The sequence below is a fragment of the Rhinolophus sinicus genome, chromosome 1 (genome assembly GCF_057876585.1).
Source record: "Rhinolophus sinicus isolate RSI-liver-muscle chromosome 1, RSI-T2T, whole genome shotgun sequence".
Taxonomy (NCBI): Eukaryota; Metazoa; Chordata; class Mammalia; order Chiroptera; family Rhinolophidae; genus Rhinolophus; species Rhinolophus sinicus.
Genome location: NC_142501.1, coordinates 46,733,245 through 46,751,566, shown reverse-complemented (window position 1 = coordinate 46,751,566; position 18,322 = coordinate 46,733,245). Strand labels below are relative to the sequence as shown.

Genomic DNA, 18,322 nt, shown 5'->3' with positions numbered 1-18,322 from the left:
CCACTGACTTTGATATGCAGATGAACTATGAAAATGAAGCTGACTAAAAATTTAAATTCAGTCCAGTTTATAATTGTCCAAATTTTACATTCTTTAATCCCTTTAAGTTTCATGAAGCTGCAAATGCTTGACTCCAAAAGAAACTACTTAAAGCTAGAAATGATCACTTTTTGTAAACACACCAAAAATTTTTTCTTAAATCAGGTCAAAACAAAATATTTGCTGACACTGATAGAATGAATGATGGAACAAAGTCTTTTGAAATTTAAATGAAGAGGTGGGGAAAATAAAGGGACCACAGGGTAGAAATTAATGGTTCTCTGTAAGTCTTTTCTTATTAACTATCCCCTTGGATCCCTGAGTTACCATCTGTATTTAGTGTATGTCTGTTTTGATTAGGCTTTCCTCTGCTGGAGATATACACAGCACAATCAGGAAAGAGAGCTTCTTCTGGCTCACTTCCTTTTCCTGTCCCTTTCCACCTAGAAGTACATTCATGGCAGTCTGAGTCTAGCGCTGTGGCAGAAACAGAAGTTTTCCCTGAGCTGAGATGCCGGAAAGCGAGGATTGTCATTATGACACAGGGGGATCTGTCTGCACAATATTGGATCATACACTAGCATTTCAGAGAAAGAAATGACCTGCACTGTCTCCAAAGTAGTGGCGACAAGTTCTTATGAGAGCCCTCTCTGCCCCCATGTCCCAAGGGGAAGAGGAGAGAATAGCAATATCGTTAATGGTCTGAGGAAGAAAATGGGCAGAAAATGAAAGAAAGTTGACAGGGAATGAAAGAAATGAGTTATTTATAAATATTGCACAGTTGCACAATACTGCCCCCAGCAACTCTGTAGATCATTTCCAAGAATGTAGGCAGTATTGGAAGCATTAAAAAAAAAAAAAAGGGCTAGAAAAAGCACACAAAAACCTTCCACATTATCCCTGAAAAATATATACATGCAAAAAGAAAAAAAAAGCAATAATGGGGTATATTGAAATTTATGAAAAAAATATAGGTGATATAAAGACAAGTTAATTTTTTTCTTTCCCTTTTTAATGCCACTTGATAGCATGTACTGTTCAAATTATATTTTTAAAGTATGGCTTTCAAATGCATTTTCTTTATTTTTCTAGAAATCTGATTTTCTAAAGGTAATTAGCTCTTTTCCAGTGTGATGAAGGCTAAGGGGCTTCAGTATCAAGGGGCTAATGCAGATTCTGATTTTGACAGATGGGACTCCTACAGAGTCAGACGATCATCTTTTATCAACTGTGGAAAGGAAGCCTTGTTTGAAAATTCACCTTCTAACATTGATATTTTGGGTCAGGACAGGTATTCAAAAATGCCACTGGTTCTACCAAGCATATGTAGTCTATCTAAGATTAACAACAGGATCTGGTCTGAAGTCATTAATTTCTATTCTTTCCACAGCCTATTATAGCTGCTATGTGGCAAGGAAATGCTTTAATTTTAAATTAATGAGGTTCTCTAGCAGTTACCTGGAAAGGGCAGGGAGACCAAATTATAACGTTGAAATACCTTTTCTACAACTACTAAGTTGTCTTCAATTTACCATGAGTTTCACTAATATGTATTTAGCCTCATTATTCTGTTCTTTTTCAAAAATGGGATCAGTGAGATTAACTGGTTTGTGAAATATCCAGGTAATTAGTGCAATTCATATGCATTTTAAAAATTCACTCCCAAATAGGAAGTGAAGCCAGTTATAAATGTTCCCTTCCCCATTCCTAAGACCTCAGGTGTGTAACTTTACTCTGCCCTGGGCTACGGCAGGCTTTATAGGAACCATTTAGAATGGTCAAGGGCATAAAGGAAATATATGCGGAAAGGGTGATCTTTTATAACCACTATATTCAAGTCAGGATTCGGATCTGACACTGAAATACACTTACTCAATGTAATTTATAGATAGTATGTAGTTACTGAGTCTGAAAGATATCAGATCAATAACCTAGGAGACAAATGGTGATATAACCAACTTCACTCAAACTACTGACAGATGGATAGAATGGTGACAATGTAATGTCCTTTCTGCATTGTGGTGGGGTATAAAAAGGATATAAAAGGAAGTACCAATGGTACTTTTCTTCCACCATTACCTCTCCTTTACTTTCATGATATCTCCCTCTGTAAAGATATAAAAAAAAATTCCTTTAGAAGCTATCAGCTTGTTTTTGGCTGGATAGATTTTTTTGTCACACTAAATTTGGAAAAAATTCATTTACCATACATGGAACCACACCATGCTATGTAAGGCACTTTATTTGTTAAAGTTATTCTAAAAAGATTTAAGTTGATAGCTAGGTATGCTAATGTGTCTCTCATTAGAGATTCTTTCAAGATACCTTAAAATGTCAATTAAGTATTTTTAGATGGAAACCTGAAGCAAGGATCCACACAGAATTAAAAATCATGTAAAGTCAACCATTTTCCAGTTTGCATTCATTTAAATAACTGGTAAAAGAAGGAGAGAATAATGATTCAATTTGGTGTGTTTTTCCTTTTATAAAGAAAATGTTTAGCTGCCATTGTGTGGAGCAATATAAGGGAGTCTTTAACTTATAATTGTTTTGATCAGGTTGGTAACTTAGGAAAGATAACTCAATTATATTTTGTATACTTGGTTTTACCAATATCCATGGCACTGAACTGCTACAGAATAGCAGATAATGAATATAAAGATCGGTCTCAAGACTTCTGATCTCTGTTCTGACCTGAATCTCTGGCCTTGCTACAAGCAGCACGATTCTTTTGCATTCATCGCTAGAGAGCAATGCCACTGCTTCTTCTCGATTCTGGACATCTTCCCCATTTATCTAGAAAACAAATGAAAGTGGCACATTAGTTTCCATTTCCACAATGCTGCACACAATAAATGGCAAATATCAGCTCATTTATGGTAAATGTATGGACAATGAAGCTCACACAATGGGCTCATCTTCAGCCCCTCTGTGGTAAGTGCCTTCACTCAATTACGCGCTTACTGTAAGAGCCATATCGATCCCTGAAGGATGGCGGACATCAGAGGAAGCAGTTATGTTCATAAATGTCCAACCTGCGCCCTGGCAACATACATCTAGCAACACAATTAACCAGCCCCTGACAGGTGACGTTCATCTTTCTCCGCTCAGAGTAATGGAAGTGTCACTCTGAGATAATAGTGCTGGGGGAAGCAGTGTGGCAATACCACAACTGAAATCCGTCATCCTGCATGCTTGCTGCGAGCCAATTAGAGAGCTGTAGTATTATCTCTCACCAGACAACGCTCCCAGGCCACTATTGATTGCATTTTTATTTAATCATTTCATATCTGTGTGTGGGTCTGACTCAGTTGTCCCAAATCACTCTCAGAATATCTTTCAGTGCTTAACTAACCCAAAGAAGGAATCATCAGTAACATCCTCATCAATACTCCAATTCCTTTCTAAGATTTATCCTTACCCTAAAACAACAAAACTAATGCAACATCTTAAGGCTCATCTCTTAAGTGTACTGAAAAAAATATTTTAAAAATTACTCAGAGTAAAATTAGCTTTTTGTAAGAATGCTTAGTAAAAGAAACCAAGCTTGAGTAAATTTTTGGTTAAAAAAAGAAAAGACTCCAGTGGCATTCAAAATACAGCGTTTTTCCTTTTTTTCTAAGTTCTATAGAGAGCAAATAAGGTTTCTAAAGTTTGTATTTTAAACTACATTTTCATATTCAAATGTATTTAGATCCTAGTTACCCCAACTTTTTCTTTGGGTATTTTAAATTTATTTTATTTTATTGATTGCTCAAATCCATAGAGACAATGAGATTTTTGATCCATAATACACAATCAAAATATATGAAAATAAATTTCAATTGAAGAGGTCAAGTAATTCTATGTAAACTAAGTATTAATTATTTCAATAAATTAAACTGTGGCTGCACTGACCATTTTTTCAATAATTAATCTAACATCTTTCACTAAGGATTTCTGTTTAAAAGCATGAAGTAGACTACTGAGGTTTTTTCCTTGTGGGTCTCTGGCATTCTGGCTGATATATGATGACAGACATAATTACCAAAACCAAGCCTAGGAAATCTCAAATTTGAGCACAATAAATGATCCATATTCCTAGACTCCTATCATATATACTGAGCACAAACAGAGCAGACAATAACAAGCAATGGGAGGGGGTTGGCGGGTGGGGGGCAGGAATCACACAACCTCGGCACATTTTCTTTCTCTGATCAAATGAGTATCAGCTTAGTTTTTCACTTGTATATGTAGACGGGAAATGCAGCTTTTGTAAGTTTCAAGTGCATTTCCTTTTTTGCAATTCACAAATAAAATTTATTAAATTGGAAAATAGAAGCTATGATTCCGAAGTGGAGACTCATGACTGGAAATCATATATATATATATATATATTTATATATATATATATACACACACATGATTTATAAATATATATCTGAATGTTTGTAAATATGTATACACACACACACACACACACACACATATATATATATATATATATATATGTACATATGTATATCTTGAGCTTATTTAAGCCCTTTACATATGTTAACTCATTTAATCCTTATAACAACCCTCTTAGAAAGGCACATAGATGTATATATATGTAAATATATATCTGAAAAGCTAATTTTGTACTGAATCCAAGACCTTTTTTCCCTCAAATAAAGATAAATTGGCAGTGATGGAGTCTATACACCTCTCCCACCCCAATTAAGTGTAGTCTGAAAATAATGATTTGAAAATTTTTACTTTCTTTGTGCTTTGAGGGCTATGTCCATTTCATAGTCATTCTTAGTAGTGTATCTGCAGTGCATCGATTTATCTATCAGTCATGGACCTAATCACTGTCCTTCCACTATAGGCACATTTGATTGTAAGGGGATAGAGTTGGATGATCCCACACAGCTTGTCTTCATCTTTCTTATTTAAAATAAAATCTTCCCTACTTTTTTTTTCTGGTCACTACTCAAGTATATACATATTGTCAAATTCTTCATCTAACCTTCACTTTCCATTAATCTAAATTCTTTTCATTCATGTTAGTTTAACATTACTATTATGTTCCCTATATTAAAGTGCAGATAATAGTGCCTTTTTAAGAGGGTTGCTATAAGGATTAAATGAGCTAACATATGTGAAGGGCTTAAATAAGTGCAAGATATAAAGTGCTCAAGGTTGGCACATGTTACTGTCGATGCTATTATTATTATTATAATTATCATCATTCATATCTTAATCTTCTGTAAAGGAAAAACTATTTTCTTCTAAATAAAGCAAATATATTAAAATTTATGCACAACAATCAAATCCATCGTAGTAAACATGGTCCTATTTTAAAAGCTATCTATCTCATATATACTTTTAACTCTTAGAGAGCCATCAAGAAACAATATGTTTGTGTTTCATTTTCAGTCCTGTTATAGTTTGTATTCACCTCTCTCCTCTGTGAACTCATAATGACCCAGGTCTCCAGCCCTGGCAATAAGTTCATGTTTTGGGGGGACAGATTATATGTTCTAGAAACACTTTTACATTCAGAGTCATATGTGCAATGAAATAAATTTTCTACAGAGATCTGGCATTAAAATGTGATTTATTGTTCCTTTTTCCAAACAAAGGCTACTTAGTCAATTGGTTGGTAGATCCTATTGCACTCATGACATGTGTTTGATACCCAAGCTGATCTTGGGGCAAGAAATGCAGCCATGGGTTACAGCAAAGATGTTTCTCAAGGAATGAAAAGATTTGAGGAATAGAATCAGACAGGGTTTTCAGCCTTCATTTTCTCTTATTCCTCAATGATAGTTTATAGCTACAGGTTTGCTTGTGGGAAAGTGGTGTCCTGTGCCTGAAAACACCAGCAGACATAAAGGCGCAGGGCCCAGAAACATGGGGAGGAGACAGATGAGTAGTTATGTCACCACAATTTAATGGAAGACTTCCTTTTTAAAAAAAGAGAGGGAAAAGGAACCAGGAGGAGGCAACATGTAACTCTTGTTATAAATGAGGAAAAACTTTGCTAGGTAATATACCTCTCTCATTCTCTGTGGATGGCCATAAGCAAATATTAGTTTCAAAATAGATATTACCTTGGCTTCAAAGAGATTTGTGGCAATTACAAAGATAAATCAAACCTCACTTTAGGCCCAATATCCAGGATATGCATATGAGTATGTGTGTGTTTGTGTCTGTGTGTGTGTGTGTGTGTGTGTGTGTGTGTGTGTGTAAAATGTTAAAATCCTAGAGATAGTTTAATATAGTTGTTTTGCTTGAATATACCAATTTTTAGATATCCCGTATTAGTGCATCAGCGGTAGGTGGGTAACTAAAATTCTTGGTGTCCAACCACCTATAGAATTTCTTATTTGAAAACACAAGAATCTTAGGCAAAAGAGGAAGGATTCATTTCAAATGTGTTTATCTTTTAGCATGGAGAGAAACACAGTGAATGAAGTATAGAGACATAGAGATGGGAAAATAGCTATCCAAAGGGAAGAAAACAGTAAGAGAAGGAAGAAATGTTGATGACCAATTTATGTGTAGGGCAGAGAAAGAAAGAGAGCTCATTAGGAGTCTTATTTTTTCCACTGTTTGAGTTTTTGCAGGGTTTTGTCAGGGAGTAATCCTTAAGAATACAACTGATTATTTTGGCCAATATGAGATTAAGCTGTTTACACAGAATATTATATGCTTACTATCCCCAGGAGAAAATGAGAATATAGCACTCTCTCCTGTGGAAAGCTGATCATATGTGGCATTCAATCCTTCCTCTCTGGCTCAGAAATGCCTAGTCTTTATTCAGTGCTGCAATTTTGTGAGAAGGCTTCCCCATATTAATTCCTGATATCACAAATTTGTGGCAATGGCACAGCCAGTAGAACCATCATGTACTTGGAGAGAAAAAAAAAATGATAGCACGGATATGTTCTCAGAAGGTTGGTTCATCGTTTTCCTGCTGCATAATCCCTACCCTATGTCAATCTCATGTGAATCTCTCTCTGTGGGTGGTGTCATAGGGTGGTGAGGTCATCTAACAGGCCCATGGTTTAGTTCATTTGGAAAATTTTAGCTACACAATGAGGGCAGGACCATAGAAGTCCTCTGCTTAGGTCCTTAAGAACAGGAAATTAAAATCACAATTGCTCTGAAGAGATTCATTTAAATAAAAGCCAGCCAGGAAACTTCTAGGATAAGAAGTAAATCCTCTCTTTCTCCCACTCCCATCTCCCTGGGAAAGGAGTCATTAATTCTTCATTACAGGGTATCCCATAATCTCCTCATCAGCCATATGGGAGCTATTTGTCTATGGGTACAATTTTGTCACAGTTTTATTTAATATAATTTCACTATCACCCTTAAGACGCTTTGTTTCCTGTATATGCAGACAGAATTGAATTCTAGGCTTTTTAATGTATCATGTATTTATTCATTAAGTGTGACACATTTGTCATTGAATATAAAGTAATCAGGCAGACAATAGCACTTTATCAATTTGACTGTTGTTTCTTCAATGAACCAACTCCATTAAGAAATGCCTTATTATCCACCAAATACTTTATTTGAAAACTTTATCAGCCCAAAATATAGCCAAGAATAAGAAAGTATCAAAACATATAGCATACATACCTGGAAACACATGTATTTATTTCTGTCCAACTCTAGCCACAGAACTAATAGATGCAATTTTAATAACTGTATTTGTGTATCTAGTCTATGGAAAAGTGGTTAGCTGAAAACTAGGAAGGGAGCCAGTGAGGGTGCAGAAGGTAAAGGGTATGATGAATAGATAGTGAGAGGACAAAGTGACAGCTGGAAACAGCAAGAGAAAAATGATAAAATATAGACCTTACATATCAGAAAATGTAGCCAAGTAGGGTCATTTTATATCAAGGAACAAAATCTTTCAGACCTTTTAGTCACTGAGCATTTTATTCTTCTATTATAGTATTTTTAATGATTGCTGGGTATAACATGACCCTGAGCATTAAAACAATGTTACTTTTTTTCAGTGTACTTAATTGGAGATGTTAACCAAATGAACAATACATTTAAAATCATTTTTAAATAAAAAAATCAAATATTTTGAAGGTTTCATGATCTAGATGATATATTAAAATGGTACCTTTATTTCTTATTAAAGCTATACAAATACAGTTTTACTGTAGATTTTATTCATCTATGCTATATCACTCCTTCCACTGCGTACCTTTGTTTCATTCATTTATTCACATGTGTGTAAGTTAGACATTGAAAATACAGGAGTAAACAAGACTAAGCCTTGGTTTCCTGATTCACTTTCCTTCCCCTGATGTACCCAATGATAGACACAGTCTGTTTTGTTAACTACAGTTCACCACTTAGGGAGCTCACTGAAATAGAAATGATATATTCTGGAAGTTTTCTGAAAACTAGTGGGACCATGAATGACCACTAATTCATACTTTTATTCTTTCCTAGTTGAAGTCTCAGTAGAAGGTCCTTGATGAAAATGGAGTTCTTTGTCCTCTAGCTAAAGAAAGGAAATAGTACGAAGAATTGGTATGATTCGGAGAGTGTCACCCTGAAGAAAGGCAAGAAGGACAGTAGAAGGCTGGGCAGGATAACCCTCTGACATGCCCATGGTGGCACAGGTACACCTTTATCATGACAATGCCAACTGTATTTGTAAGCATCTGTGTATGCAGCCGTCTTTCCAATTACACAGGGAGTACCCCAAATACTGGGATGACATCTTGTCTACTTTTGAAGCCCTGGTTCTAGGCAGAATGTTGAATACAAATGTGTTGAATTCAAAGAAACATCCTTCAGGGGTCCATATCTAGTAAGAAGAAATGGGAACTATAGATCTGTCACAATGACAAAAATTTTGCAGAATTTTTTAACAGATTGTACCATCCTCAATTTGTCTTTTGAGTCTTCTTCCCTGTTTTGCAGTTGAATTTGCAGTGGATCTCACCTCTCAAGGGCCTGTGTTCTTATTTTGGGTTAATCTGTACACAAAAGATGAGGAGCAATATGTCTTTCTGTCGACATTCTTCATGGGAAAGGACTCAGAAGAGATAGAGTGGGTCAAGAGAGGTTTGGGACAGAAACTTTGACTCTCAAAATTATTCCTGATTTGGCCCAGATCTCTTTCTAGTTCTGTATCCCCCACCCCCACCATGGTCTGCTTACCATCTCTCTCATTAAACTGAAATTTAATCAGTCTCTATGTTTTCACATTTCCATGTGGAGAAGAGAGCATAGTTGCTATACCTGTCACCAGCAACACATTAATAAATAGTTAAAATGTCTCCAGACTTCTAGACTTTCATATATGGAACACTGAGATTCATCACCTAATTTATTCTAGAAAAGGCAGCAATAACTGTTGCTGTTGCTGCTGCTAGTAATAATAGCAATTAATGTTTATTACCTACCATACACTATGATAAGAATATCACATGCATAATCACATTTAACCTTTGCAACAATATGTTTTGTTATCATTTTTTAAGATGAGGAAACAGGCTAAAAGGTTAAATAATGAGAGGTTAAGTAATGTACCCAAGGAAATGTGGAGCTAGAAGTTGAAGTCGAGTTATATGAGTCCAGAGATGATGTCTTAATCACTAATTATTAGCTAATAATTCTTGATAAAAGGCACCGTCCTTACCTATAAAAGGTTTAAATAATACCTTTTTATTTTTTCAATGTAACCATCCAAAGCAAAGACATTCTTTTCTCTAATATTTTACAAGAAACAAAATCAAATTAAGACTGTTAGAGAGTAGGAAACTAAAGGAAATAACTACATCACATACCTGCAAAATACGATCCCCTTCTCGAATTCGACCATCTTTGGCAGCAATGCTATTTGGATCTACCTGTAATGAAGAGGATATACCATCTTCAACTGGACATGCAGTGCTCCCCCACAGGAACTTAAAAATGTTTTAAAAAATATTTTTAAATATCTGGTTCAAAATTATCTATTGATTTATAAAGTGCATGTTAAATTTTTCTGTCAAACCACTGATTTTAAAAATGTAAACAGACTCTTTTAGAATAATAATGTAATTAAAGAAGACTAGTGAAGAACTTGATTTGAAAATTGTTTTTCCCTCCCTCCCTTTTTCCCTCTATTTCTTCCTCTTTTCCTTTTATCTTTTCTTCTTTTCTTACATCCATTCACAACTATCAGATAATCTTCAGCTGACATGACCTTCAGCTGATGCTAATACTTAGGATTCTCTGGACCCAGGAAATTTACTTTCTATTAGTGGGATTTTTAAATCCTACCTTAATCGTCTTAGAAAAGCTGACAGTTATACTGTAAGTCGATACTTATTAAAGGGATTTCTGCATCATGAGCACATTAATTTATAAAGAGATTTATAATCTATGTTGCTCAAGAAATGAAAAAATTATCTTACCCATGTAGATTATTACTAGACACTACTATGCATATATACACATATATATGTATATATATACACATATACATATATATATATATATATATATATATATATATATATATATATACATGGTGAACTATGTTAACTATAAAAGATATTTAAGACTTCATTAAAAGTTTATCAACATTTTAATGGGCCAAATGGCGTGATGACTTATAGTTCACTGGGGGTAATTATATCTATCACATTTCACATGATGGCAACAAACCACTTATTTGAACTTATTCCATCAAAGTTTTTTTTTTTTTCAAGTAACGTATTTCAAATATTCTATAAGGTTTACCCATCTTCTCCAGATGTTAGATATTACTTGTTTATTAGGTGGTAGTACCCAATAAATGAGTCTTAAGTTATCAATCAAGAACAAAAGACACTATAATTACATCTAATAGGTATAAAGAAAACATTTCTTCCAAAAACATATGTTCCGTTCCTGTGGCTTCTTTACTATCCCTGAAAAACAAAGTTCTAAAGCCGACGTATTCAAATAATAAATAGAGACTTACTAGATGGAAGTGAGGGATGATTAATTAACTGTGTTTTATTTAGAAGCCATTCTGAAACTTTGTCTTCAGAACTGTAATCAAACTAATATTAAACTTCTACAGTTGTACCTGTGTACATATTACAAAAGACAATTCTGCAGGTGTTTCTTTATACTTCCTCACTATAATTGGAGGGATTATCACAGTGGTACACTTAGAATGGTTACATAAATCAAATGTTCTCTGGAGAATTTTCCTTTGCAAAAGCCAGTCACTGAATTCTTTGGTAAAGTGATAAAGAATAACCTTTATATTTCTAGAGATGTGTAGTTTTCCAAATGTGTTAATTACAATCTTTTCCATATTCTAAACACCTCTTGAAAACAATGAAATAAACATTATTATACTAAATTTCTAGTTGAGGAAGCTGAAGCTCAGTAAGTTAGGTAATGTTTTCAAGATCACGGCCAGGAAAACGCAGCATGGAACAGCAATTAGTATCTAGTTTCTCTAAATTCTGCACATACATATACATATATACATACACATATATATGTTTTCGCACATATACATATATTTATACATGCACATATGGAATAGTTAATATATATACATGTATACATACACATATACATAAGTTTACATCTACATGTAATTTTTAATCATATGTATATATAATTTTTAAAAATCATACCTTACTACCTGTCGTAAAATGACTTTTTTGGGAGTTATAATAATAAATTTTGCTTCACATTTTTTCAAAGTAATTAATACTAAGTGTGTTTTACATTTAAGTACCTCATTTTTTTGGAAGTAATTATGGGGTTGAATAAAACACACAAATAGATGCATTTCTTGAATATTCAAATTATAAATCCTGTCAGCAGAGTAAAATATGTGATTATTGTGAAAATTAGATTTAAAAGAATTAGTTAATGCTATTGTTAACAGAACTGATAAAAGACAGTGGGATGGAAAGACAAATGTTTGTTGATCAGAAACTTTACTCGACTTCCTGTATACTTATGGGAATTTGTTCAGATTTACACAATGTTACTATTTTTGCTTTTTTCCTTACTGGGATTCTGTGGTGAAAGCATCCACAGTAAACAAGCTGATAATAATTACATTACTTGGGCAACATAATTTACTTTCCTAATTGAAAGTGACAAGTATTGGAACATGGCCAATTCTTCACATTCAAGCCTCCCAAGGATTTTCTCATTGAGAGTCATTTCACTCCATTCCTCACAGTCTCTCTCCCTTCAGCTCCCCTCCGTGGCATTTCTTACCTCGCTGACATAAATGCCGGTGTCTTCTTCATCATCCGTTCGGTAACAGACTGTCAGGCCCAGCTTCTCTTGACTGCTAACACGGCACAGCTCGACCTCCTGAGAGAAAAACACACACCGAACGACATTTATCTCAGAGAGAAATCCCACAGCAGAATGGAGAACTCACTGATACTCTGGGTTACCTTGGGAAGTTTTCGTAATTATTGCCCAACATTTGAAATTAAGATGTTACCCAAATCATCAAAATTTACCTTCAACATGTATTTCTGCATTTTTATCTCAGTGTTTTAAATGTCACTGTGAAGTTGGAAACGTGAATTTTTTTTGCATCAAATCAATAAACTTAAAACTACTTAGAAGTCACACAATAAAGTATAAATAAAATATTCATAAATCAATAAGGTGGAATCAATAAAATATTTGAGAATGTCAAAATAGGCAGAAAAATGTTCATAAAAATATTGAGTTACTGTGCTTTTATTTGTATTTTAATAAAACAAAGTAAAGTTCAAATAAAAAAGACTATGGACTGTGCACCATTCTTTTGAATTCTATACAATATAATAATAAGCTTGTGTTGTGTGGCTCAGGTCAAAGTTTTCTATTACTTGGCAGAAGCTCTGGCCCTTGGGATGAAATGGGTTCATCCAGGCTGAAAGGAGAGACATCAACCTTCATATGGGCAGAGGCAATGATTCAAAATGTAGCAGTAAATGAACAACAGAACACATTTCCTGAAACACATGGCTAAGGGGCTTGAAATGTCAGTCCTTAGGTTATGTATATTGAATCTATTTCCTGATTTATGTTCAGTAAAATAATAATAAATTTCAGTGTATTTCATTTTTATATAATGAAATAGACTTGTACTACTCTCAGAAGCACATGACTTTAGGATAAATTGCATAATTCCAAGGACTGAAACACAAATTGGTACTCTCATCATGGAGAACTTGTTCCTATTGGATAGAGAATATAAAGCCTTTTAGAAAATAATCAGATGAGAAAGAAAACAAATTTACATTGAAAGTTAAGTCTGGGTCAAGTTTCTAGAACTGAGGCTCTGTGGAAGCTGCAGATTTGTCTGTCTTGCTTTATGCTATTTCTCCAATGCCTAGAACAGGGATTTACTGAGTGTGGTCACTTGGAAAATGCTGGTTGAAGGGTGATTGCTTCTATTTTGAAATTTTTCCTAGTGTTTGTAACTTTTTGTAAAACAGTAATTAAGTAGTCTTTCCTCTTCAATTGGGAGTAGATTGTGTGTGTGTGTGTGTGTGTGTGTGTGTGTGTGAATGGAAAGAAGATTTTGAAGTGTGATAATAATAAAGTATCCATTAACTGCCTATGATCTGAAATAGGTACCAGGACTAAATAAAGAAAAAATCACTTAACTTCAAACAAGAGGATACCTCCCAGTACACTCTGCTACATTTGAAGAAGTATATTCTCCCTTTCAATTTTGTATTTCAGTGAAGTCTTTGTTGTTGGATAATAAGCATTTATTTTAATGACATGCTATAAACCATAGGTAAAGCCTAAGCAAGGATAGAGCATAAGCTCTACTGACCAATAGTTTCACAGCTAATATCAAACGAAATAGAATTTAAATCTCCTCTCTTGAGGCATGTACTGCAAATTGGTGAAATACATGAAACTATGAAGAATGCTGACTTTCTAACTGATGGGCAAAGATACTATAAACTACATTACAGTGGTTAAAAAGGGCATGGTATATGCTGAACAATAAAGAAAAAAGATGAAAATTCTTTTCACCTAGAAGAATAATAGGAAAAAGTGACAAGATTTGGCACTGGAAGTGAAAAGAACATACCAAGCAAGGACATTTTCAAAACTGGCAATAATTAATGCCTCCAGAGGGAAAGAATACTTGACTAAAACTGTAACATTAGGAAGGAATTACAGCAACAAAAAAGCTTCAATTATAGCAATGAAGTACACAATTAAGGAGTAAAGAAGCTTGCGATCCCTAAGAGGCCTACAAGAAAACCTAAACATTCCATAAAGAACTGAGATGGAAACCTTTAAATGCAAGCAAATCAAGAGCCACAGCCAAACTTGAAATCCATTGACTTTCAACGTCCTTCCAATAGCAGGGAGACATTTTCTACATGGGAAGGTATTTCCAGAGGGGAGCATTTCTTTTGTGAGTGTTTTCTCTGCTTTCTCAGTGATGTGCCCTAGTTTGGTGATTGTTTAGAAGATGCGTATCAAAATATTTTGCAATAAAATGGAACCAATCTATTAAAATAAAAAGGGCAGAACCCACCTGTAAGCCTTCAATATCACAAATAAAACCATTTACCCACAGGGAAAAGGAGGCTAAGATCCTGAGGTCAAAATAACTTTTCTATATTGTCATTGCGTTGGACCTAAGAAAAACTCTGAAACTGGTCTCAAAGTTACCTACAACACCTTTATTTCAGTATCTCCCTTTTTAAGACATTCAGAGCACTCATATTTCCTTTTAGCTTCCTGGAGTTCTTAAGGTCTGCCTATCTAGGTAGCCATTGCTATTTCAGGTTTGCCATCTTCTGGATCTTCTTGCAAAGTTGGGCATTGGATGTGGTCTTCCATTTTCTCACAAGTAGCTCTTGAGATATAAAGATAATTGATAAATATTTCTTAATGGGATCATCATTAAAATTACTTTAAATGTGGGTCAGCCAAAGTTCGGTTCATACTGATAAAGACTGAAAATACCAAGCTTTCATTCAAAAGACAGAACTTTTGGTAGCAGGAATCCAGGCTCTGAGGAGACTAAAGTGAGATTTCCTGGATCTCACAAACCAGTCCCAAGTGTGGACTTGCTTTTCTTTCTTTGGTTGAAAACACCTCAGACACTACATATTTCATATTGGTACAAAGAAAGCATACATTTTAGAATCAAAGTTCCTTTAATTCTATGACAAAATAACTTATATGCAGCTACCTGTAGACCATTTTGTTTGTGTGAGGCAAAGGTGGCTTTGTAAAGCCTGATTATCTGAAAGGAATTGTCTGGCACGGGTTTAATTTAGCATTCCCTTCACAGGGCACACCAGCCTCTGACTTCTGAAGAAACAACCTCCTGGTAATAGAGCATGTTTTCCCTAACAACATTCATACCTTTCTGTCTGTCACTTAGAAGCTGTTTGATGAAAAACATAAAAGTGAAATGCTACCTTTGTACAATTTTCTCCACGGAGACGATTCATGGGCGTATACAAATCAAAGCGAAGCCTGAACAGATAGCAGTGCTCACCATCCGTCAGTCATTCGTGACTGGAGTGGAAGCTTCACTTCATAGACCTGGTGAAACTACATTAATTTTGGCTTAAATGTGCTTTAACATGCTATGTTCTGGGAGCAGGTATAAAGTCCCTTTAAAAAAAAAATCAAATCATGATATCTAGTCCTGTAAGAAATTAATTATATGAAGATTGAGGGTGGAGTAGAAGATTAAAGTTAGTAAAGCTTGCTGTGAAACACCCTCTTAATCTTAGAATGACAAGAATGGGATTTTTACATAAATCAGTTATACTACATTGCTGGAAATTTCCATAGTGTTTATGATTGGGTCTGGGGAGGAACAAGGAACTTAAAAAGTAAAAAAACAACAATTACACTTGCTTTCTAGATAGGACTCTCTTGTTGGAGGAAAAGCTGAGGCTTGAAGCCTGCCATGGCTTTTAAAACAAATTGTTTCCAAATGCTAAAGAGCTCTGAGGTCCATGCCATGAAGGTTTTTCCTCTGAGTAGGAAACTCAGAGGCTGTCGGAACGCCTCAAGTCTAAATAGTCAGGGTTAGACAGGACGGTCATTGATATTAACTGACAATCACAGGGGAGAGGGTCTATTGTGTGCGTACCTTTATTTTTATTTCATTTGTTTTCCTGGTTTTTATTTATCAGACAACATATGTACTACTATACAAGTTTAATATTAATCATATATATTGCCCTATATTTTGTATTGTTTAGTAGTAACTAGAGAAATACCATGTTTAGATGTTTCAACAAAACATTGTAATAAAAGTATAAAATAAAATAAATGGGACATATGAAAACTTTAACCCCCACAGGTAAAAGAAGCCTAAAAACTCTACTGTGAAAATACTGATTCAATGTAATTATCTTCTGGAAAGTGGAAACCAGGTATAATACATAGTAAGAAACAAATAACAAAATTCCTGGACTATCCAAATCACTATGACAACAGCATTTCAAAACCACTCACTCCAACTCCAAACATTCATAACAAGTTGCTGCAGCTAGAAACTAATTCACATTTCTGGAGACATTAGGGTAAAATCGAAAGCAATGGGGCCATGCCCTTATACTATTAATAACATCCCTCACCTCAACCCCTTATTCAACTACTTTTTCTTTTCCAATGATATTGTTGTGAAAGAGGACAGTGTTTAATCCCCAAGTTCCTAATCTTAGAGACTTTCTGGATTTTTTGGGAAATAAAGCTGTCACATTTTCTAGACCTAGGTTGTTTGCTTCTCACTGTGGGCTCCGAATTGCCTGAGGAAGTCATAAATTACCCCTTTTGAATGTATTTTACACCTTCACAAAAATAGAAATAGTAATTTTGTTTATACTGTTAATTGGAGTGGGAATGATTCCGTGATGCCTGTAATCAATAATCAATGTCATGATTTCTGGACCAAAAATAGAAATGAAAAACTTAAAATCAAGGTGAGTGTAAAAAAAAAAAGGTACAACATTTTATTATTGTTATTACTGCTGTGCTGTTAACATCAGATGTGGATTTATTTATTTATTTATTTATTTATTTATTTATTTATTTATTTATTGCTTTTTCTATTTTGGTTATTATGTCTTTTGAGAAAACTGCTTTTAGATATTAGGATCATGAGGGTTGTTTGTAAGAATCTGTAAATCCAGGGTTTTTCACAGTTGACTCGTGAGTTTTGAACAACCATTAAAATGATCATTTGTTAGCTTACTAATGACATTGTCCACAGTCATTTGTGACTAGATTTTGTGATTTATATGTTAGTTCTTCATGTGAGAGTCTCCATCCAAAATAGTTCAACATGCCATGAACAATGTGTAGAAAAGACTATTCGTAAAATGTTATTTCCATAGTTGCTTTACTTTGAAAAAATTCACTTTAAGCACTCCACTCTGATCAGCTCAACTACTCCTGTGTTCTCACTCTAGCATTTTTGCTCTCTCACTAGACCTTGAACCTATTGACCCTTCCACTTTTCAATGTCAATAATTCCCTCGTGCCCTCCCCACTCTCCTTTCCCAGCTTTGAATCCACAGTTAGTCATAACAATCTTTTATAAAAATCCACAACTCCCTTGCTCTTTGTTTCCACTGTATCACCCAGCAAAAGTCAACCATGGTTAAGCCCAACTATTCACTTCCTTGTAATCCCACCTGAGCAGCTGCATGGTCCTGGAGGAAAATGCACACCATGCTGAGCACAGTGACTGCTTTCACTGTAAATTCATTACCACAAATCTCAAATGTGCCATCAGTGTGCCTGACAATCACATTATACTTCCCTTGTCAGGTTATATCTCTTTTCTCAAATTTCCAACAGAACATTCCCACTTTCAGTAGATGACCTCACCTCATAGTTCATTGGGCACTAGTAGATAATTACTACCTCAACTTTTCACTCTGAGTCTGGTATCTCACACCCATTTTCTCTATTACAGTGTCCTCTCTTTACTCTTAGCCGATTGTCTTGTTCCATGCTTCATGGAGAAAAAGAAGCCATGAAATGGAAACTACTGCATGTGCTCTCCACTCAGGTTATCAATATCAATCTAAATTCATCTGTAACCACCTTGTAGTCTGTGTCTCTATTACAATGAAAGAAAAATCCCCAATTCTGTCAAATGCCAATGGCTCCTGTACATGCTTTATAATTTCTTCTTCTTCTTTTTAATTTGTCAAGAGTTTTTCTCATGGAATTACTCCTTCTCTTTCTCTTGTGTTATCAGTTTCTCTTTTCTTATTAGATCATTGTCATTGCTACACACACAAAAAGCATTAATAAATCCACATGT

The 18,322-nt window shown here is 34.7% G+C and overlaps 1 protein-coding gene across 2 annotated transcripts in view; it reads right to left on the bottom strand.

Annotated features, from left to right (window-relative positions):
- PDZRN4 (PDZ domain containing ring finger 4) overlaps nt 1–18,322 on the bottom strand; it is a 346,709-nt gene that overhangs the window by 8,316 nt on the left and 320,071 nt on the right. For both annotated transcript variants that reach the window (XM_019756349.3, XM_019756350.3), the window contains 3 exons: nt 12,265–12,363; nt 9,831–9,893; nt 2,734–2,835 (listed from right to left, as the gene is read on the bottom strand). In XM_019756349.3, the coding sequence (XP_019611908.3) occupies nt 2,734–2,835; nt 9,831–9,893; nt 12,265–12,363 (264 nt within the window). The remainder of the gene's footprint in view (nt 1–2,733; nt 2,836–9,830; nt 9,894–12,264; nt 12,364–18,322) is intronic.